The 21,000-nt window shown below is 31.7% G+C and overlaps 1 protein-coding gene across 1 annotated transcript; it reads left to right on the forward strand.

The window, feature by feature from the left end:
• Nucleotides 1-889: 889 nt before the first annotated feature.
• On the forward strand, nt 890-18,297 carry LOC128240214 (uncharacterized). The gene is made up of 8 exons (XM_052956734.1): nt 890-1,025; nt 6,588-7,034; nt 13,696-14,109; nt 14,274-14,303; nt 15,449-15,559; nt 15,836-15,860; nt 16,088-16,152; nt 16,956-18,297. The coding sequence occupies exons 1-8, from the start codon at nt 962-964 to the stop codon at nt 16,982-16,984; spliced, it is 1,185 nt and encodes a 394-aa protein (XP_052812694.1). The 5' UTR covers nt 890-961; the 3' UTR covers nt 16,985-18,297.
• The last annotated feature ends 2,703 nt before the right edge of the window (nt 18,298-21,000 follow it).

The following is a 21,000-nucleotide window of genomic DNA, read 5'->3' on the forward strand; positions in this document are numbered from 1 at the left end:
TTATAAGTTACAGTGTACCTTATAATGAATTAAATGTTTTGAATATGCTCATGCATATGGGACTTATTTCACAACATCAAACGAATAATGGAGTAACAGGTTTCCTAGTCAAATACATAAATATACATTTGTTCAATAAAAATGCTTAAGTAAGAAATAATTCAGTGCAAACTCTAATTTAACAAAATTTTGTAAAATATTACAACTATATTATTTTTCGATATAAGTTACGTCCGTCTGTGTGAAAGAAGATTCATTTGCTGTTCTAATAACCGATTGTCTTACTGCTGTCATTATTGTTCGAAACTGATTCTTATTGTGTTTATTTGTATTGGCCGAATTGGCATTCAAAAAATACCAGTATTGAATAACGCATATCATACCAAGCAATACGTTTAGTTCAATGCAATACAAATCAGTTCATATAACATGAGCTATTAATCAAAACCGTTTAACAATTGGAAATGATTTCATACAAACAAAAAATGCAAACATGAGAAAGATGAAGTGTATCAAGATATAGTAAAAATGTTCTTAAAAAATAACAAAAAAGTATATTAAAATTATAATAGGTTAAATGGAGAAAACTTTTTCTAAATGACAAACACAATGTGCATATTCAATTTAAATATACAAGTGCATAACATATTTCTTTATAAGGAAGCACTGCTCGTAAAAAACAATGTTCTAATTGTTGCCATCCCCCTTTGAACGTTTTTATTTTCCTCATTATTGTTATAACGATGTCTTCTGAAACTGTGTCATATTGCTTCATTGTATTGGTGTGATACTTGAAATAGTTCACTTCCCTTCACTCAATCCACTAAATAAGCTAATGCACTTATATAATTAAAAACAGATCGGACTGTGCGGTCAGTGCAACGGATGTCTTTGTACATGTCATCTTTAAGTATGAAGTAAAACTGCTGAAAACAGTGTTCATAATAGTCAAATTTCAAATATGGATTATTTTTTATTTCCACTAAAGATATCTTTCCTTCTGGTTGTGGCTATTTACGCTCAAGGTACTGGTGTGTTTCGATTAACTCTGAGGCTCGTTTTATACAAATAACAGTAATATTCTTACAGCAGTTTTAGTATTTAGATTAACTCTTGTGCTTGAATCATAAGAATAATAATCTGATACTTTAATAATACAAGTTATGTTATTAATAGCACAGTAATTTGATGTTTCTATATACTCTGATGAATGAATCATGATTACAACACTAATTCTGATATAATATATATATGGTATTTCTATATATGACTGAGATTAAATCATAAACAAATCATACTGATTCTATTGCATCAGTATTGGGCATTCAGTTATCTAAAGTACAATTCTGGTACAGCAGTTGTAGAGTTTATATATGCTATGATGATTGAAATGTATAAATTATAAGGAAATTGTTTAAGTGGAGGATAAGTGTGTTTCTATATTCGATGATTGCATTATAATAGTTACAATGAATTTAATAAAGCATCTATGATGATGTTTTATACTCCGAGGATTGAAGTATAATAATTATTATGAATCTAACGCAGCAGCTTTGGTGTTTCTATATACTCCGAGAATTGTGTTGTACTTATTATTCATACTCCGAGAAATGAATCATTAGCTTTGGTGTTTCTATATACTCCGAGGATTGAAGTATAACAAATATTATGAATCTTACGCAACAGCCGTTGGTAATTCTATATACTCCGAGAATCGTATCATAATTATAACAGTATATTGAATGCACATTTTTAGTGTTTCTCTGAAATCAGAGAAATGAATCATAATAATTATAATGAATTAACGCGGCAGCTGTGGGGTTTCTGTATAGTATAGTAGAATCAGAAAAATTGTAATGAATCGAATGTGCCAGTTGTGGTGTTTCTGTACGCTATATAGGCTTGAACCATGATAATGTTAATATTTTTTATCAACAGATAGAATATGGAGCTTGAATTATGAAAATGATAATAATTGTAAGTGCAAGGGTCTTTATATACTCAGAGTGTCGTTGTTTCTTTACATTCCGAGGTTTTATCAAAAAGAAAAAAAAAATAACTATATACCAGTTTTACTCAAAGTACTCGTTTTACTCGTAGTACTCGTTTTACTCAAAGTTATTATTCACACAAAGTACTCGTTTTACTCGTAGTACTCGTTTTACTCAAAGTTATTATTCACACAAAGTACTCGTTTTACTCGTAGTACTCGTTTTACTCAAAGTTATTATTCACACAAAGTACTCGTTTTACTCCAAGTACTTATTTACTTGTAGTACTCGTTTAACTCGTTGTACTCATTTACTCCAAGTACTAATTAACTCATAGTACTCGTTTTACCCAAAGTACTTAGTTTACCCAAATTTTACACACAAAGTACTCCTTTAACATTAAGTACTTATACACACAAAGTACTCGTTTAACATTAAGTACTTATACACACAAAGTACTCGTTTAACATTAAGTACTTATACACACAAAGTACTCGTTTTCTCGTAGTACTACAGTTTGGTGTTAATATATTCCCCGAGGCTTGAATTATAACAATTGTTATGAATCTTATGATGCAGCTATGGTGTTCTTTCCAATAAGGGGATAAAGGCTTAAGCCATAGTAATTTGAATCTTTATAATCAGCATTAATGTTTATTTCTATATAATATGAATTGTAAAAAAAAACTGTAAGACAACAGCTTTGGGATTCCTCTATACTCCGAGGCTAAAAGCGTTAAAATTTGATCATTCTAGTACAGAAGTGTTTGTGTTTCTATACACTAAACGGCCTCTATCAGAATCTTTATAAATTGTAATACAGCATGTATGACATTTCTATATACTCCGAGGTTTGAATAAAAACCATTTTAATATATTTGGTGTTACTTCGAAGCTGAGCAAAATGATTGTAATACCTTTAATACAGTTTTGGTGGTTCTGTTTACTCATCATAAGAAGGATATGCATTACAATACAGGTGTTGTGGTAAGAATCATTATTCTTGTTAAGAATGACTCTTATATTGCAGCTTTTGCGTTTCCAAGTACTTCCGGTATTTAATCATAAGAAGTACAACAACTTTAGCACCACACATACGGTGTTTCTTTTCATTCAAAGGATTGAATTACAATAACTCTAGCACCACACATTCGGTGTTTCTTTACATTCAAAGGATTGAATTACAATAACTCTAGACCACACATTCGGTGTTTCTTTTCATTTAAAGGAGTGAATTACAATAACTCTAGCACCACACATTCGGTGTTTCTTTTCATTCAAAGGATTGAATTACAATAACTCTAGCACCACACATTCGGTGTTTCTTTACATTCAAAGGATTGAATTACAATAACTCTAGCACCACACATTCGGTGTTTCTTTTCATTCAAAGGATTGAATTACGATAACTCTAGCACCACACATTCGGTGTTTCTTTTCATTCAAAGGATTGAATTACAATAACTCTAGCACCACACATTCGGTGTTTCTTTACATTCAAAGGATTGAATTACAATAACTCTAGCACCACACATTCGGTGTTTCTTTACATTCAAAGGATTGAATTACAATAACTCTAGCACCACACATTCGGTGTTTCTTTTCATTCAAAGGATTGAATTACAACAACTCTAGCACCACACATTCGGTGTTTATTTTCATCCAAAGGATTGAATTACAATAACTCTAGCACCACAACAACGGTGTTTCTTTTCATTCAATGGATTGAATAACAATAACTCTAGCACCACACATTCGGTGTTTCTTGACATTTAAAGGATTGAATTACGATAACTCTTGCACCACACATACGGTGTTCCTTTCATTCAAATGATTGAATTACAATAACTCTAGCACCACACATTCGGTGTTTCTTTTCATTTAAAGGATTGAATTACGATAACTCTAGCACCACACATTCGGTGTTTCTTTTCATTCAAAGGATTGAATTACGATAACTCTAGCACCACATATACGGTGTTTCTTTTCATTCAAAGGATTGAATTACGATAACTCTATAACCACACATTCGGTGTTTCTTTTCATTCAAAGGATTGAATTACAATAACTCTAGCACCACACATTCGGTGTTTCTTTTCATTCAAAGGATTGAATTACAATAACTCTAGCACCACACATTCGGTGTTTCTTTACATTTAAAGGATTGACTTACGATAACTCTAGCACCACACATACGGTGTTTCTTTACATTCAAAGGATTGAATTACAATAACTCTAGCACCACACATTCGGTGTTTCTTTACATTTAAAGGATTGACTTACGATAACTCTAGCACCACACATACGGTGTTTCTTTACATTTAAAGGATTGAATTACGATAACTCTAGCACCACACATACGGTGTTTGTTAACTTACAAAGGATTGAATTACAATAAATCTAGCACCACACATACGGTGTTTCTTTACATTTAAAGGATTGAATTACAATAAATCTAGCACCACACATACGGTGTTTCTTTACATTTAAAGGATTGAATTACAATAAATCTAGCACCACACATACGGTGTTTCTTTACATTTAAAGGATTGAATTACAATAAATCTAGCACCACACATACGGTGTTTCTTTACTTACAAAGGATTGAATTACAATAATTAAATTAGGTAGTTTTGATAGTTGTATATACTTTTAAATGTTAAACAGTGATTAAAGGAAATTTGATTCAACTGGAATCGTAGATTAGATGCATCAAGAAGAGCATTGTTTAATAAGAACATAGCAAGTTTTACACTTAAAGCGTTTTAATTGCATGTAGTATAAAAATGGTTGTTTCGAGGTTTTCTATGTTACGAGTATCTGCATATAGACTCAATATAGAAATCGTAAGATTGGCGAATCCAAATCCTTTACCTATCAATCAGAGAATTGGTAACGAAAATGAAGTCTTAGAAGACGAATACCATTTTGTTTTCGAATGTAGTCTTAACTCTATATACGATGCAAATATATTTCATTGTATTATAGGAAACCAAACATGCAAAGTGATTACAATAAGTTTCATCTGACAAGGAATATATGCTAAGAAAACTTAGTATCTTTGTATCAAATACCTTTTTATTGAGATCCGTTAACATTTATTCTGCTTAATATGTCTTCTGTATACAGCCAAATATAAGATAGTAAGATATTGAGCATAGCTTTATGTCATCTATATTTTAAATCACCCTTTCGTTAAAATGATAAAAACACTTTTTTACTTATTTTCGATAAGTTTTGCTATGTAAATTTTATTATAAAATACTGACATATTTATTAAGCGATCGTAAAATTAAAAGCTAAAAGCAAATATTTAACGCTGGTTTCATTTATAGTATAAACGATATGTGCGTGTTCTAAATATAGGCGCATTGTACCAATATTTGTGTTTTACTCTTATCTGAAACATCATACTGTAGCTGCGCTGTTAAAAATGTTCATGCTGTTGAAATCAATTAATAATAAGAAATATATACAACCACTTGTTCGTCTGTTAGTTTGACATACTTGATTTCTTTAGGTAAGAACATATTATTTAAATAATTTTAAAGATTACGTTATTTCTCTAAGACTCTCTATAATATTTTTCGTATAGACGGCTTACATAGTGATTTATCGTATATTGAATTATAACGATTGTAACATTATTACTTATTTACAGTATACTATAGATTATGTGGAAACCCTTACCTAAATCAGAATAACTTCGTTCTGAGTAGTATTTACAAGCTTTTTAAATCATTGTATAATTAGAAATGATAAATAGTTATGCAAAACTTGGTTTCGTTACACCAGTTTCATAAGTATAGCATAAGATAATTGGTTTGGGTAAGAATACTATTGAAATGTATTTCAGTTTTTATTATTTACCAAAGGCTCCATATTATTCCGTTAAAAATAGTATAAATGAAATCATCTAAAAAACATGTAACACTTATATTTAGTCGTTTAACAAAAACCAATATACAGTAAAGTAAGCAGGAATGTTAAATTCCTAATATTAGTATTTATTTTATTTATGTTCTGACAGTTAATATTGGTAATATTGTTTTTGTATATGCGCTCAACTGTAAATACTTAATATAATATTCGTCCACGTGGGACATGGCATTCTTGATTTAATGTTATAGAACTGCTAACTGTATATACTCCGAGGGTTGAATCATAAAAATTGGAATTACTCTAGTACAGAAGTTTTAGTGTTTCTTTATATATGAAGATTAAATAATAAGAATGACAATGATCTAGTACAGGCGTTATTGTGTTTACATATACATTTTGGTTTGATTCATGAGACTGTCTACAGTATATTTGGTGTATGATTCTTAGAGGTACATATGACGTCATTTCATGATGGTAACGTCATTCATATTACAATTGTTGATCTACTAATTATTTAATATATCACTTTTGCGTTCCTGTAGAAGAATGTTTCTTCCTATTATGAAATATGTTTTAGAATAATGCATCTTTAAGACTTGCACTGCAGTGATGTATTTAGAATAGGTATTGTTTTTGTTTTGTTTTCCTTAATGCCATGTACCTTCATTTTGGTAGGTTGTAAAAACTTAAAAAAAAAACATAATCTGTTTTCAGACAACATTATACAAATTGAATTTCGAAGGATATCCGACAGTCGACCAGACAAACCACAAATAGTCACTGAGCTACTTGTTGACTATTTCAGTCATGAAACATTCGAGATAATGTGTACGTTGAACGACGTGACTCACTTGAATACTCTGATTTGGTTAATCCTTTGGCAGTCCGATGGAACTTTACAAATCAACTTGCAGAATGAAGATCCATCGAAAACCGAATCATACCGGAAACCTACGTTTTATTCAAATGTTAATAGGTGGGCGGCTGCTGGTTGCTTTGACAATTTGACAAGGAATAGTCGCAACTCAACACTTGGTGTGTCTCGGCCGGTGTCTTCATTTACTTGTACAGATGCGAGGATGTATAAGTGTACTGTATATTACATTACTTCTGGTATGGTTGATAAACTCAGATATACACAAAAGAGACTTAAAGTACGAGGTAAGAAGTTAACTTTTTCAATTTATACTTAATTTTACGCTCAAATTATAAATACTTTGTTAAAACGTAATAAAGGTATTTGTGCAGGTTAGACTCGTATATCAAAGATCCTCAGATGTTTCCTGTAATTCAGGAAAGTTTCATTTATAGTATTTTTAAGCTTAGTGAATGAGGTCCTCTCAAACAGGCTAAAGTGTACTTTCAAAAAATAGGTTAAACATCATGTGTTGCTTTTTCGAATAGAAATATATTAAATAATATACAATTATGATGTAGTTATCAAAAATATTTGGCACTTTACCAAAAAGACGAAATAGATATCTACAAATGTTGCCGGTTTCGACACACGTATTGTGCTGGTCTTAACTACAATTTTAAGTTGTTTAACTCATAGCAACGGGCAATAACGAAATATTCTACACTGTAATGTTGCTTGTACCTTCATATATTAAAGGGGCTGTACTCCGTATGGTGAAATAGCGAAGAAAAGAGAAAATTGTCGAAAACTGACATAAACTTGGTATCGATGTGTACAATGCATTGAAACTTACTAACTGAAGTACCACATAGTTAACAATTTATTTTTCGCAGTTTTTTCGTATTTGTCCATTAAAAAGATTACCGGGTATGTCTACTAAGTAGAATTCCTTATGTGTGATTGGCTAGTCGATGTTATCACGTTATATTACCAAGTTAGGTATTCATCTTAAATATTTCAACCATTTAGACCTAGCCTCCGTATGACAGTTGATACAACACTGGACTGCAATTTTAGCGACACCGGTTCGAACCCGGCATCCGACACGTTTTTGTTTTTTATTTTGGTATTTTTTTTTTTATAATTTTGATATCAAAGAGTAAAAAAAATAATTTAATAATTGTCCTGAGATTCGTAACAGAAAAAAAAACTATTTTTTGGTGCCAATCTGGTGTACAGTCCCTTTAATCCAACAAATTATGTAGTTCTTTTTTGATACGGACTTGAAGTCAAGCGCAGCTTAGCGAGAGTCATTTTACGGCAATCACGTTATTGGGACTAATTCCATTTTTGCCGGAGTGATAGCAATCATTTTCGGGAGGTGAGGGTCACCATTTAGCAATGAAAATCGGAATCAGAAAAGATTATCGTTTCTTGCTCATATAAAGCGCGTGCATGGCGGCAAGCAAATTGTACATGTTTTGGGCAGGGTTTGACCTCCGTTGACCAATGAAAATCAATACGGAAACATCCGAGATGCATGCAGTTTTTAAATCGAGCCTTCCTCAATAGATATGCGTTCAAAATAGTTATGCATTTGACTGGAAAGTGTGTTTAATTACTGAGCAATACAGTTTGTCGCACATTGCTTTTTATCATATCAGCAATTATTACGCCCGATAAATTCACTAAACTAAATATTAATGAAATGGAATTTAAATATATTAATTCACATTTCCGCTACAATTAACTTGATGAAGAATTCAAAATACCTTGTACGTCATTTAGTTTATATGGCACCGGGACCAAGAACAAGTCCTACTCCAAGTTTGCGAGTCTAAATTTCTAAAGGTTACTGAGATGCATGATTTATATTTTTATTGAAAAAAAAGACATAAGTTAAACACTTTTCACTTGAAACTTCATGTTGTATCGATCTACACGTTCCAACCGTTAATCTGGTAGCAAAGTACGGGGATTCCCCATTCACAGAGACTTAGTACCAGTATCCACTACAATATCGTTCCAGAAGCATTAATAAAATTCGCCTATCATTCGGCTTGAAAGATAAGCAAGAAAAGTTACATAATACAATGATACGGTGTTGATTTTGTACGAAGCCCCAGACACCCATTTTTCCATACGCAAAGTAAATACTGGCTTTTAACTTTATATTAACATACTTTAATACACATAATATTCAATAGATGATGGACATCATTAGTTAAAACGGTTTGATATCGATTCACCACGTTTGTTTGGGATAATAAGCTGCTTCAAAAATTACACAATGGTCGCGACCATTTTGAATTTTCTTAACGATCTGCACTATGGCCCATAGCACACAAAGAAAAAACAACAACTTATTTTGTATATTCATGTGTCTTACATTCTCATTCGTAAAAAGGTACGCATATCATCATCACTCCGGTGTGCGAGGATTGTGTCTTACTGATGTCATCAAAACAACTTATTAACTGACTTTTGTATTGAATATAATTGCTTTAATGATTTTAATTTTTGGTAAGTATTGTGTGGTTGGTGGAATTACCGAAAGCACACCTCCTCCCACTACGCCATCCTCCAACACACACGATATTCAGTACACTCAATGAGTTAGACTCACTTTCAATACCCACCGCTGATTTGCGCTATCGTGGCTTACACAATAAATTTATAGATACTGCATTTCATCGCGTTAGGATTTAAGGCCCTCAGACAGTGGTCAAACAGCTGAAGAAATGCAAATGTAGTTCCTTGGAAGGAATAACTCTGCGAAACTCGGCGGACACTTGATACGTTTATTCGCTTAAATTGATAATGCTTTGTTGTTGTTTTTTTCTATTTAATTTTGATATCAACACTAAATCGCTGTTATTAGTTTTTTAGATCTACTTCCGAGAAAATTATCAATAAACTTTAAACCATTATCTTTGAATGAAGTTAGCTTACCACAGTCGACGCAGTCTTATTCGCCTATGTATATTAGAATGAGAGTTGCCGACAATGTTTGATTATATCATGACAATAATCAATATCATATAATTAACGCTACATTGTATTGACCACACGCATACTGAAGTTCCGATTATCGATTATTATCAACTATTCATTGTATAAACCGAATATTGGCGACAGTCGAATGTAATTTTTCTAAATCGATCAACGATTCAACAGGTGAGTTGTTTGTCTTCTTTTTTGCTCATTATTTAAGTGTGGGTAATTTCCGCCATTACCTCATTTATACATTTGGAACTGTTTTCAGTTGTTTTCATAAACAATATTGCCGAATGCAACAATAACACTAAACAACTTCAAACATAAACATACCATAAGCATAGTAAAGGACTACAAGTTACTGTACAATTAAGGTTTTGTCAAAAACTGAGTGTACTATCGCTAATCGGTTACTTGGGTGGAACCAAATATCAATATTCAAATTGGAACCGGTTCTCAACACCAATCAAGCATGGCATAAAGGGTCCAATTATAGAGTAAAATGTAAAATTCTTTTATTTACTAATAAAAAGACGACCTTTCAGTGTTGGTCATTGGTCTGTGTTTAGAAACTATTTTGTTTGCTCTTTATTTGAGCATACCATTTAGAACTTTTTATATAGGCAGTTAAACAAAACTTACTTAATTTGTGATGCAGATTGAGTGCACATTTGACATCAGCTTTTGGACATGAAAAACATCTACTTCAACAATTATGGCAACAAAATAAAACTAAAGTCCTATTTTAAAGAAATACTACCACTCACTCCCTCACCTCACTCACTCATTCATTTATATTCAATTATTCATTCAGCGTTTTTAATTGAATTACGTGAAATATCTCAAAGAAATTCGGATAAAAAAGTGCCTGATACATTAAGAGTATTTCCCTTTCACTCAGTACACCTTCATACATAAACATGCTGTTAAAACATAAATGTATTGTTTATTGTTACTTAAGCCGCCTGGTTTCTGAAGCTGTGGAAGAACTTTCGAGGAAAAAATCTGTGCTGCTTAAATAATAGTCCTGTCAAGAATTCCATACCGCCTCCGGATATTGGAGTATGGACTAAAAGTAAGAAGAGATTCTAAGCATGTGAAGTTTTGGCTCCTCCAAAAAGCTTCTTTGTTGTCAATTAGTGGGTGTTTGCCTTGGAGTTGTTAAATACTCATTGCAAAATATACAAGCATAATATATTTCGTCAACTTCATCTTTGAATGCCTGAAATATGTACTATTTATCAAATGTATGACGTCATATAAAGCTTTGTATGCCTCAAATGATTGTTTACAGGCATGCTACATACCTTCACAGTTGTAGATGGTAGTTTTAAACAGGGTTTATGTTTAAACTTTTTGCTCCTGAGCTTGTTTCTGTAACTTTTATACCCTTTGCAGATTCCGATGCGCCAGAAGCCAGAAGTGGTCAAGCAATCTGAAACCGAGAGTCGATACAGCACTGAATCCCATACCCTTGTAGAACTTGTTTGTGTGTAAATTATTCCAACGTATGAAAGCAAATGTTTAATTATTGGGCAACATATAGACATTGTCAAAATGCCGTTCTCTTAAATTTGTGCCGAATTTAGCATTTGAAACCACATAGTTTCAGAATGTTTCAGTTTGTAGTGTTTTCGGTCAATTTCTTTTGTTACACCATTTGTTCGTCAAGCAATCAGTTCAGCATATAGTTTTAATGGTGTTTTGACTGTCAATGAATACACTATCACTTTGTATAATTGTTTAAAGGTTATGTTCTGTTGAGTTAATATATACTGGACTAGAAAAAGCACACATTTTACAAACTGATACATTTCAGTAAGTTAAACTAATGGTTGTTCAAAGGTTTGCTGTTATTCGTTTGGCCGAAAGGGCTATATAAGAAAGAAATACACAATATCTCAATCTTTAAGTATTGAATAGGCTTTATTCTATTTATTCCACTTTAAGTTCATTTATTTTTCCAATTTTGAACTGGCCAAATTGCCATTGGAACCAACTATAATGGCCGACAACTGATTCATTATTGAGAACACTAAATATTAAAACAAAAAGGGAACTTGAATGAAAGGCAGAAAGCCTCTTCTTTGCCTGACCTTAACATAATTTGACACTGTATTGCAATTATTCTTTCAGATTTATCTACACGTATATGTAGTAATATTAAAATATATGTGGCCTTAATTGTAGCTCTCCATCATGTTATCCTATGCTTATAATTAGCCTCAGTAATATAATCTTATCGTTTTGATCTGTTAAATTGCTTTCATGTATATGCATGATTTTCATAGGAAATTGGCGCTTGCTCCATATTTGCTGATACAGTCAACATTAGAATAGTTACTTACGGCTTTTAAACTGAATATGCATGTACAAACATAAAATAGTGCTTAGTTAGCTCAGGTGTCATTTGTAATATTTGGCTGGGTTCTTATTTCATATCAAATCAGATTAATTCTTTAAAGGACAAGAATGTTTTTTATGGTTTAATATTTAAGGGAAAAATATAAGTCTGTATAAAACTATTATAAAGTCTCAGATAATGTTTGAAATAAACATCAATGTCCACTCATTGCTTTTTTAAAAGAAATGTATGAAAATGTCCAAATGTATAGCTGCCTTGACCACGCATTTGTTTATGCAATATAGGCGCTAGATTTAGAATATACTTTCGATTCTGTTGATTGTTAATTGTAATTGCAATAAAGGCATTTGATCATCCTGTGGGTTAACATAATTTGAAAGGGTTAAGAGAAGTCTTATGTAAATAAATACGCGTTGATAAGTTAAAACTAAGCTACAACATAAAACATTAAGAATATTCTTTTAGTTGTGTTGCATTTATTTATTGCAAATAAATGTTCTTTTCATACTAGGGGACAGTAGGGGTTAAACTATTTCAAAAAGTCAAGAGAGGTAATTTGGATATACATAAACTTAGATAAGACTATATTACAAAAACATATACGGCCTTTAAAAGTCTTAAAAATAAAATTATTTTCAGGTATTAAAGTTTTTAGAAAACTTTGTTAAAATCACTTTGTTCCATTGGTCGAAATGAAAGCAGTATTTGTATTTGGCTTTAAAATCTAAACAACAATTTATTTCTTATTTAACTTTATGCATCAGGTTTTTGTTAACTTTTTGTGTTAGGTTATATTTGTAACAAACAAATAAGAATATATTCTGTATTCTCACTGAGAGTTTTTGTTAATATATAGTGTCAGAGATGATTGGCTTTATATAATACATTTACAATCAATATAATTATTCTTCTACTACTAGGGTTTCTGCAATTTTAAGGGATTCTTTTTGTGCATTATAATCAGTTATTGAGTAAATGTTTGGTCATGATTTACCACCATATTTAAACTGATTTTTGCCCATTCAATTCTTGTAAAAGATACAATTACTCCTGATTGATTTTCTGTTTGTTACTTTTTCTCAAAATGCGTAGTAGCTCTATTTAAGTTGAAATGTGTCGGACAACTCACAATTTTATGTGTAGTATAATGTATAAAATATAATGTATACAATATTATTGTAGATTTTTGTTGATATGTTTAATAAATTGTCAACAGCGTCAGAACTGATTGTTATTTAAAATGAGTTGCATTAACATATATAGCGTTTCGCTTTTACTCCTAGTATGTCTTACATAGGCATTTAGTAAACATTAACTCTCGTGTCCTGCAATAATGCTTGGTGTCCAGAAATTATACTTCAAGCTCGTAGAGGCAGCGCCTAAGCTCATATTAGTTGCTTTTCTTTACCGATGTCCAGCATGTCAGGGTGTATCTGGGCGTGTTGTCTTCGTGTTTGGCACAAGTTTATATAGTAACTTTATGTTTGCGGAATTCAGTATAGGTTGTAATATCATATTGCAACCATTATGTGCTTAGCTAAAACACATTTGTTTCAAATTGAAGCATGTAATGTTTAGAAAAATCCTTTTTTATTCTTCAGTGACACCCTCAATCATCACAAAACAAATCTTTGATGCAAGCGGAGATGTTGAAACTATAATTTCTGAATTAACAAACACAACTACAATTATCCATGTGGGTCAGAAATTACGGCTACAATGCACGGCGAACATTGGGTCTTTCAACTCATCAGTGAAAATTGTTTGGATGAAAAGTAGCCTGGATAATAGTATCCAGCTTGTCCCTTTTACCTCTGGGAATCAGATAGTCGGAGAACCGAAGGCTTTTGGCAGTTGTGAGTTTGAAAAAACGGACTCTTTATTGTACGATGTTAGTGTAGAAGACGCTTTAAGAACATCGGGAAACCGCTTTCATTTCCAATGCTACGTTCATATTATGTCGATAAACTGGAAAACACCTGAACAGCACAGACCAAATTTTAGTTTTGTTGTCCGTAAGTTCTTGTTATTATATTTCATAAAATGTATCAACGATTTGTTTATATACATGATTTATATTGTCGTCTGTATATATATTATGTCTTACATTTTCGCGGTATTTGTACCTTCCATTTTTACAACTGAATTGTTGAAAGGTTTGTCTGAACCGTTCTTGCAGATATGAATGATGAAAAAACGAAAGCTGATGGTACGTATAAAATCTTACTAATATTGTTTTAAAGTAATAAAATATCAGCCTTGCAATAGCATATTTAGTAGTAGTAGTAGTAGTAGTAGTAGTAGTAGTAGTAGTAGTAGTAGTGGTAGTAGTGGTAGTAGTGGTAGAAGTGGTAGTAGTGGTAGTAGTAGTAGTAGTAGTAGTAGTAGTAGTAGTAGTAGTAGTAGTAGTAGTAGTAGTAGTAGTAGTAGTAGTAGTAGTAGTAGTAGTAGTAGTAGTAGTAGTAGTAGTAGTAGAGTAAAAGGTAGTAGTAGTAGTAGTAGTAGTAGTAGTAGTAGTAGTGGTAGTGGTAGTGGTAGTTGTTGTGGTAGTGGTAGTAGTGGTGGTGGTGGTGGTGGTTGGTGGTGGTAGTAGTAGTAGTAGTAGTAGTAGTAGTAGTAGTAGTAGTAGTAGTAGTAGTAGTAGTTGTTGTAGTAGTAGTAGTAGTAGTACTATAGCTAGTAGTGTTAAATGTAGTAGAAGTTGTTGTTGTTGTAGTAGTAGTAGTAGTAGTAGTAGTAGTAGTAGTAGTAGTAGTAGTAGTAGTAGTAGTAGTAGTAGTAGTAGTAGTAGTAGTAGTAGTAGTAGTAGTAGTAGTGGTAATGGTAGTGGTAGTGGTATTGGTAGTAGTGGTATTGGTAGTAGTAGTAGTAGTAGTAGTAGTAGTAGTAGTAGTAGTAGTAGTAGTAGTAGTATTTAATTTCATGATAAATATATGGTGTATATAAGAAGATTCAAACTGTTTATTTCAAAGCAATCATTTTTGCTAGTGTGCAAAAGGATAATGAACATATTTTGCAGTTGATTTTAACATGTTTTTTCATGAAGATATATAACTTAACTTTAAACTTTATAGAGTGCATCCTAAACTAAAGGCGTAATTAAAGACGATGAAATTTTAACAAGTTATACTTGTGTACGTTTACATATGTATCAATTTCGGGTGCTTTCTACTCCTCATTATATTATATAGACATTTGTCTTATCTGCATCTACACATTGTAAACTGTTTTAGATGAACACATCACCACATGTAAATTTCCTGGGAATAAATATGCTGAAAATCATAAAGAAAACTACACATACTCCTAAACATCTTATGTAATGCTTGAAATGTATATAACGAATTCTTTCAGAGTTAACTGGTATATTAGTATTTATTGGAGACTTTTGTGCTTTGGTTATTCTTGGAAGTGTCGGGATATTCCTGAAGAGAAAGTTCTCAAATCAACGCTTTTCTAAAGCTGGTATGTGGCCATTTGTTGCGATGTTTTCATTCAGTGAATTATATTTTGCAAATAAGTGCATTCATCTACAGCATGTATTATCAAACCCTTATCTACTAATTATATTGCATTTATTAAATAAGGTTTATATACAACTATCTAACGCACTCTGTAATCTGATTTAATCACGTTTAACTACAATTTCGTGTAGTGTTTAATATAATAGTTGATTCGGACACTCTTGCTCGTATAATTCAAATATATACAATCATGTGTTGTGAAAATACACTATTTCAGATGAAAAGTCTGAGCAAACCAGTCCGTGAGTAATAGATAATTCTTTGTTGATTTACCTAGATTCAATAGTTAATTACTAGTTTGAGTAGTTAATAAATCATCAATGAAGAAAAATACTTGAAAATACGTGTATGTTTGACATGTAAACCGGGTTTATGTTTAAACTCTTTGCTACTGAGCTTGTTTCTGTAGCTTTTCGCATAAATAATGTGATTCATAAATCAACCTTTAAAGGTAACATTTACCTTTAAGTCGCCCGGATGAAACAAATACCACCTTCCCGTTGTCAAGAGTCATTGAAACATCAACAGAAATAGGTAAAGTTGAAAAATAGATAAACTTCCTGCACCTTTTCAAAGAAAATGTATTCACGATTGACAATGATAAATTTGTTTCATATCTTACAAATTGTACGGCAAAATATTTACACTTTGATAAACGTTTGAAACGTTTGTATTTATTGCCGTTTTCCTGTATCTTGCTTATTTGCTGATGTTGTAACGTCTTTGTTTCGGCCATATTGTAAGTAAATGAGAGGACATATGTAATATGTCTAATTTCATACATTTTCTATTTCGATCAGCAGAATTTTCAAGGGTGATATTCTGAACAAATAATAACGCCGAATATCATCAATTATGGATTTGGTAGTTATTAAATATGATGTAATCTTCATCAATCTAGGAAGTTCTAAACGGTTGAATGCATGATTTTATATATTACGTAAGCGAAAATGTTTAGCATAGCAAACGTTTAAATTATATAGATAATTCAGTGAATCATTAATGCAATAATACGTCGATTCCGTAGTAGAAAAATCGACAAATTGTATTAAACCTAAGTGCCTAAGGATTTAAAGCGGCATGCAATAAAATGAATTTTTAGATCGAACGCTTAAGAAAGACTTTTAAGAATGGAACGCTTTTCTTATGACATGCAACTCGTCTCGATGGTCTTAACCGGTAATTTTGTACCGAACCTAACGTGATACTGGACATCAGAAAAGCGTTTTATCATAATACCCTGTACGTACTATATATTTCGCCAAAGAAATAAGAGTTTTTTTCAGCACAACTGTTATGTTTTCAGAATTTGATCATTGATGAAAGTTCTGTTTCAGATTGTCCAATATACGAAAACTACATGTAAATGAAGACTACAAAAGGCTGCACCAGTTTCGTTTTAATTTCCTAGACGTGAGACAATAACATGTTCATATCAAACATGAGCAATTTTGACCAGACACTTTTTGATTAACATATGTTTCATATTTGTAAATAGCCCATTTCCTAAAATATGATACTGGTGATAGCTTTTACGCTATTGTTATTGTATCAATCACATTGACAGATAAGTCAAATTGTTTTGCAAATTGACAAAAGGAGATTTTGACTTTAATTTTTTATCATCAACGAATGTTAAAAAAGGTTATTGGACATTTACTCATGTTCCCGCTCTATTTTATATTTGAGTTGAATCGTCTGCAATATGTCTCTTACGTCAAGCGGAAGTAGTTTGGGCCATAATAGTGCATGTTCTTGTTACTTCTGAACCAAGTGGTGTGCAAACAATTTGAAATTTAAATAATCATTACGTTTAAAGTATTTTTTTAATTTGTTCCTTTTTTAATGATATAAAATTATATATGTATATAAACAAAAAGGGGAAGTGAAGAAAATGAAAGAAATATAACAGTATGTTATTGTGCATAGTCTAATAGTTTGTTTTTTCTTTTTTAAACGTTTGTGCGCTAGATAAACATGTTTACAACTGACCGATTACTAAGTTCTTTATATCTGATTTTTCATAAATATTCCAAGCAAGTTTTAAACTACTTTTTAACCCAATAAAGGATGGTTTCATTTTTTTTTTCCTTTAAAATAATGTTGTAGTTGACAATGTTTTTAAAGAACATCATATTAGTTTATCAGCATACCAATTAAACCATTGAACAATGTTAATTGTTCATACAATCATTGTAAATCATATGAATTTGATACCAATTGATAAATATTTATAAATAGTGTCATTTAGATGACATTTTCACACCTTATTTGCTTGCAATCCAAGCCATTGGTTTGGATTGGTTTCATCAAATCTTGAATTGTCGTCTTGTAGCAACGCGAGACAAAATTAACTTGAACAACCAAGCCAAATGTTCCTGGAGAAAAGGTATGTGTGGCAGTTGAAGAGTAGAAAGAACATAATGCCTGGTAATCGAAGTGTAAAGCATCAAAATGATCCTTGTTTTAAACGTAGTAGTTACACACATAACATTAGCTCCATGAGTTTTCTGACCCAGCTGAGAAAAGGTATTGAACGATTGTCAGAAGGATTCGATGTGTTTGACTTTTCAAAGATTAATTTCCAAGAGGAAGTAAACAGTGAAAGTTTGAGTATGATGACGTAAAAGTGAGATAATTGTTCGTTTGAAACTGCTTCAATATACCATGTATATAATGACATACAATGTTGAAATGTGTGATGTTTGTGTTATATTAAATACGTTTAAACGAAGCCTTTTGTTTTACAACATGCGTCAGTCAGACATTAAGTATTTCTGTCAAAGGAGTCTCGCATCGCCATTTTAACGTCTTCCATACTTCACCGAAGAATAATAAACAATAGATTCGTCAAATGTAGAGGCTTGTGGGATCACATTATTGAAAGTAGAATGTTCACTTTCATTTTGGACAACGTTAGAGTCAATGTCATACAAACCTGTCATGAAGAATTGGTACTCAATACTTTAATGCGAAATAATGTGATGTCTTGTTACATGGCTGATTATTGCATTGAGTTAGTCATCATAATAAAAAAGTTGCTAAACATTATATCACAATGAAAACAATAGGGACAAAAAGGAAGTCAAAATGACAAGTCAACGTAAGTCACCTACAGTCAAAAGGCAACGCTTAGACGCATTCAAATAGAAACACATACTGCATAACAGTCACAGACAGATTGAGTACATACCTCAAAAGGCAATATAATTATTTGCATATGTTGGGATAACCGCCTTAAACCCTATAACTTAGTGTTTTGAAATGTCAGAGAAATTAGAAACGCAAAATGATTCATTGCATCATTTCCTATATAAAAATTAAAATCGTTTGACATTGATTCACGAGCTATTTCCTCCATAATCAATTATCATGCTTATGCAATTGGGTTTGATTGTTCTTATAACTGATACACTAACAGAGCGTAGAATAAATTATTGCCTTGTAACAAATGATTAAAAACCAGTGGCGGAATCCAAAAAACACTCTAGATTAAAAAGCTTACGGAAACGGTTCTAACACCTGCCCGAAAATTGTTGCAATGAATTGACTTCCATGTAACCAAGTTCTCCAAAGAGTTTGAAATTGTTTTCCATAACAACAAACCATAATTTAACAATTTAAACCAAACAGAGGACTTTGTAAATCGATATTTCTGTTATTTAAATTTTAATAGAGGCACATATTTTTACTATGAGAGACAAGTGATGTCTCTCCCGATTATTTAATTTGTCACAGTTATATGAAACAGGACTAAAACAGAACAGATAAGTAAAGACAAACGCTGAATAAAGAGACCACTGGCATATTTAGATTTGGCTACGATGCATACTATATGGGGCATTTTAGCAAAAGCATAAATATTGGTGGTTTCCCAATGAAATATTAAAACACATTTATATGAAGAAACATCCCGGGAACGCCAGGATGTATCACGAATGACCAGTTTAGGATATATAATGTGAGGGACCAACGGAATCGTCTCAAAGGAAGTATCTCCTAAACTGTTGTCTGTTGTCTGCTTGTGCATTAAGAAACGAATTGTATCTGTCACAGATATATCAAACATGACTAAAACATAACATATGAATAAAAAATACGGGAACCGTTTTGCTCAGGACAAACGTTTTATGTGAATAAAATAATTTTAAACAATGAAAATTGAATCGGTGGTTAAGATGGATATATTTTAGACGTTATTTTTGACTTTCCAAATTTCGAATGTTTCCTATAAAAGAATCGATTTTTCTATTGTGTTTTGAAATTCACAACGGTACGAGTGTCGTTTTAAATCCGATATTTTCGCCCATTTATAACATTTTCAAAGAAGACCTGTAGATTTATATTAACATGTCGATTGCCTTTTTGTTGTTGGTCCTTGAGCTTCGCGTAGTATTCAGAACCATTTTTCATTTTGTTAATCCAAAAATACTGCAAATAGGCCTTGAACATTTATTCAAGTATTATGCCACGTGAGTGTCTATTAAACGTGCTTTAAACGTGCGTCATTGGGCCATTTCATCTGTCAATGATTGCAGACTTATCACTCATTTTTTAAACATTTAAGTGATGGTTAAGCGTCGGTAATTGTCTGCAATTGTCATCGTGAGCCGACAATTTTGATGAAATTATGTTGTCAAGATAGCACTGTGTAAGACAATAACCTCCCCATCATATGAATTAGCAAGAATATCGATTTAGTGCATTTGTTTCTTTCATGGTAAAGTAAGATAAACCAGTTTCATGATAAACTTTACATTCCTTTTAAACTATGATGATGTTTTTTTTTTCAAAACCGTCACAGTTGTCGTATGCTTATAATGATAGATGCTTGGAAAAGTTATATTATTTGTAGGATTTATTTTGAAATACTTCTTTCTGGTTACAAATTAAAGCATGACAATATGTTTCACTTTCAGAATTGGAATAACACTCGTTACCGATAGTGACGAGAAATCGACTGGGATTTCAAACATCGATTTATCATAGATACTATTTGTTTCTGTTTCACTTCAAAGGATCTCGTAGCATATAATGCAGCCAAATTTGCTTAAATCATTCAGCTTTTTGAAATATGAAACATTGATAATTTGACTGTTTAAAAAAGTTATTTCTGCTCATTGTCAAAATATGAGCACCTTAAAATATAGTTTAATTACTCATCAATTTCATTTAAAGTACAAACTTTCTTTAAGGAATATGTATTTTTTTTTTAAAAAATACTTTTTTAGAATAAAAGAAATAAGGGTTTAAGTTGTCGGTAAAATGCGTATCAACCATCAGAGAAAACACTACCTGGTTGTCAATAACATGTTATATCATTGTATTATTATCATACGTGTCTTCATGCACTAGGAGACAACATTCTAGGGTATTAATTCC

The sequence above is a fragment of the Mya arenaria genome, chromosome 1 (assembly GCF_026914265.1).
Source record: "Mya arenaria isolate MELC-2E11 chromosome 1, ASM2691426v1".
Lineage (NCBI taxonomy): Eukaryota > Metazoa > Mollusca > Bivalvia > Myida > Myidae > Mya > Mya arenaria.

Bases quoted from the DNA above. Each gene is read 5' to 3' on its own strand.
- LOC128240214 (XM_052956734.1), top strand. From the start codon at position 962: ATGGATTATTTTTTATTTCCACTAAAGATATCTTTCCTTCTGGTTGTG. The intron at 7,035-13,695 runs GTAAGAAGTTAA...TTTATTCTTCAG, and splicing joins AAAGAGACTTAAAGTACGAG to TGACACCCTCAATCATCACA. The intron at 16,153-16,955 runs GTAAAGTTGAAA...GTTCTGTTTCAG, and splicing joins TGAAACATCAACAGAAATAG to ATTGTCCAATATACGAAAAC.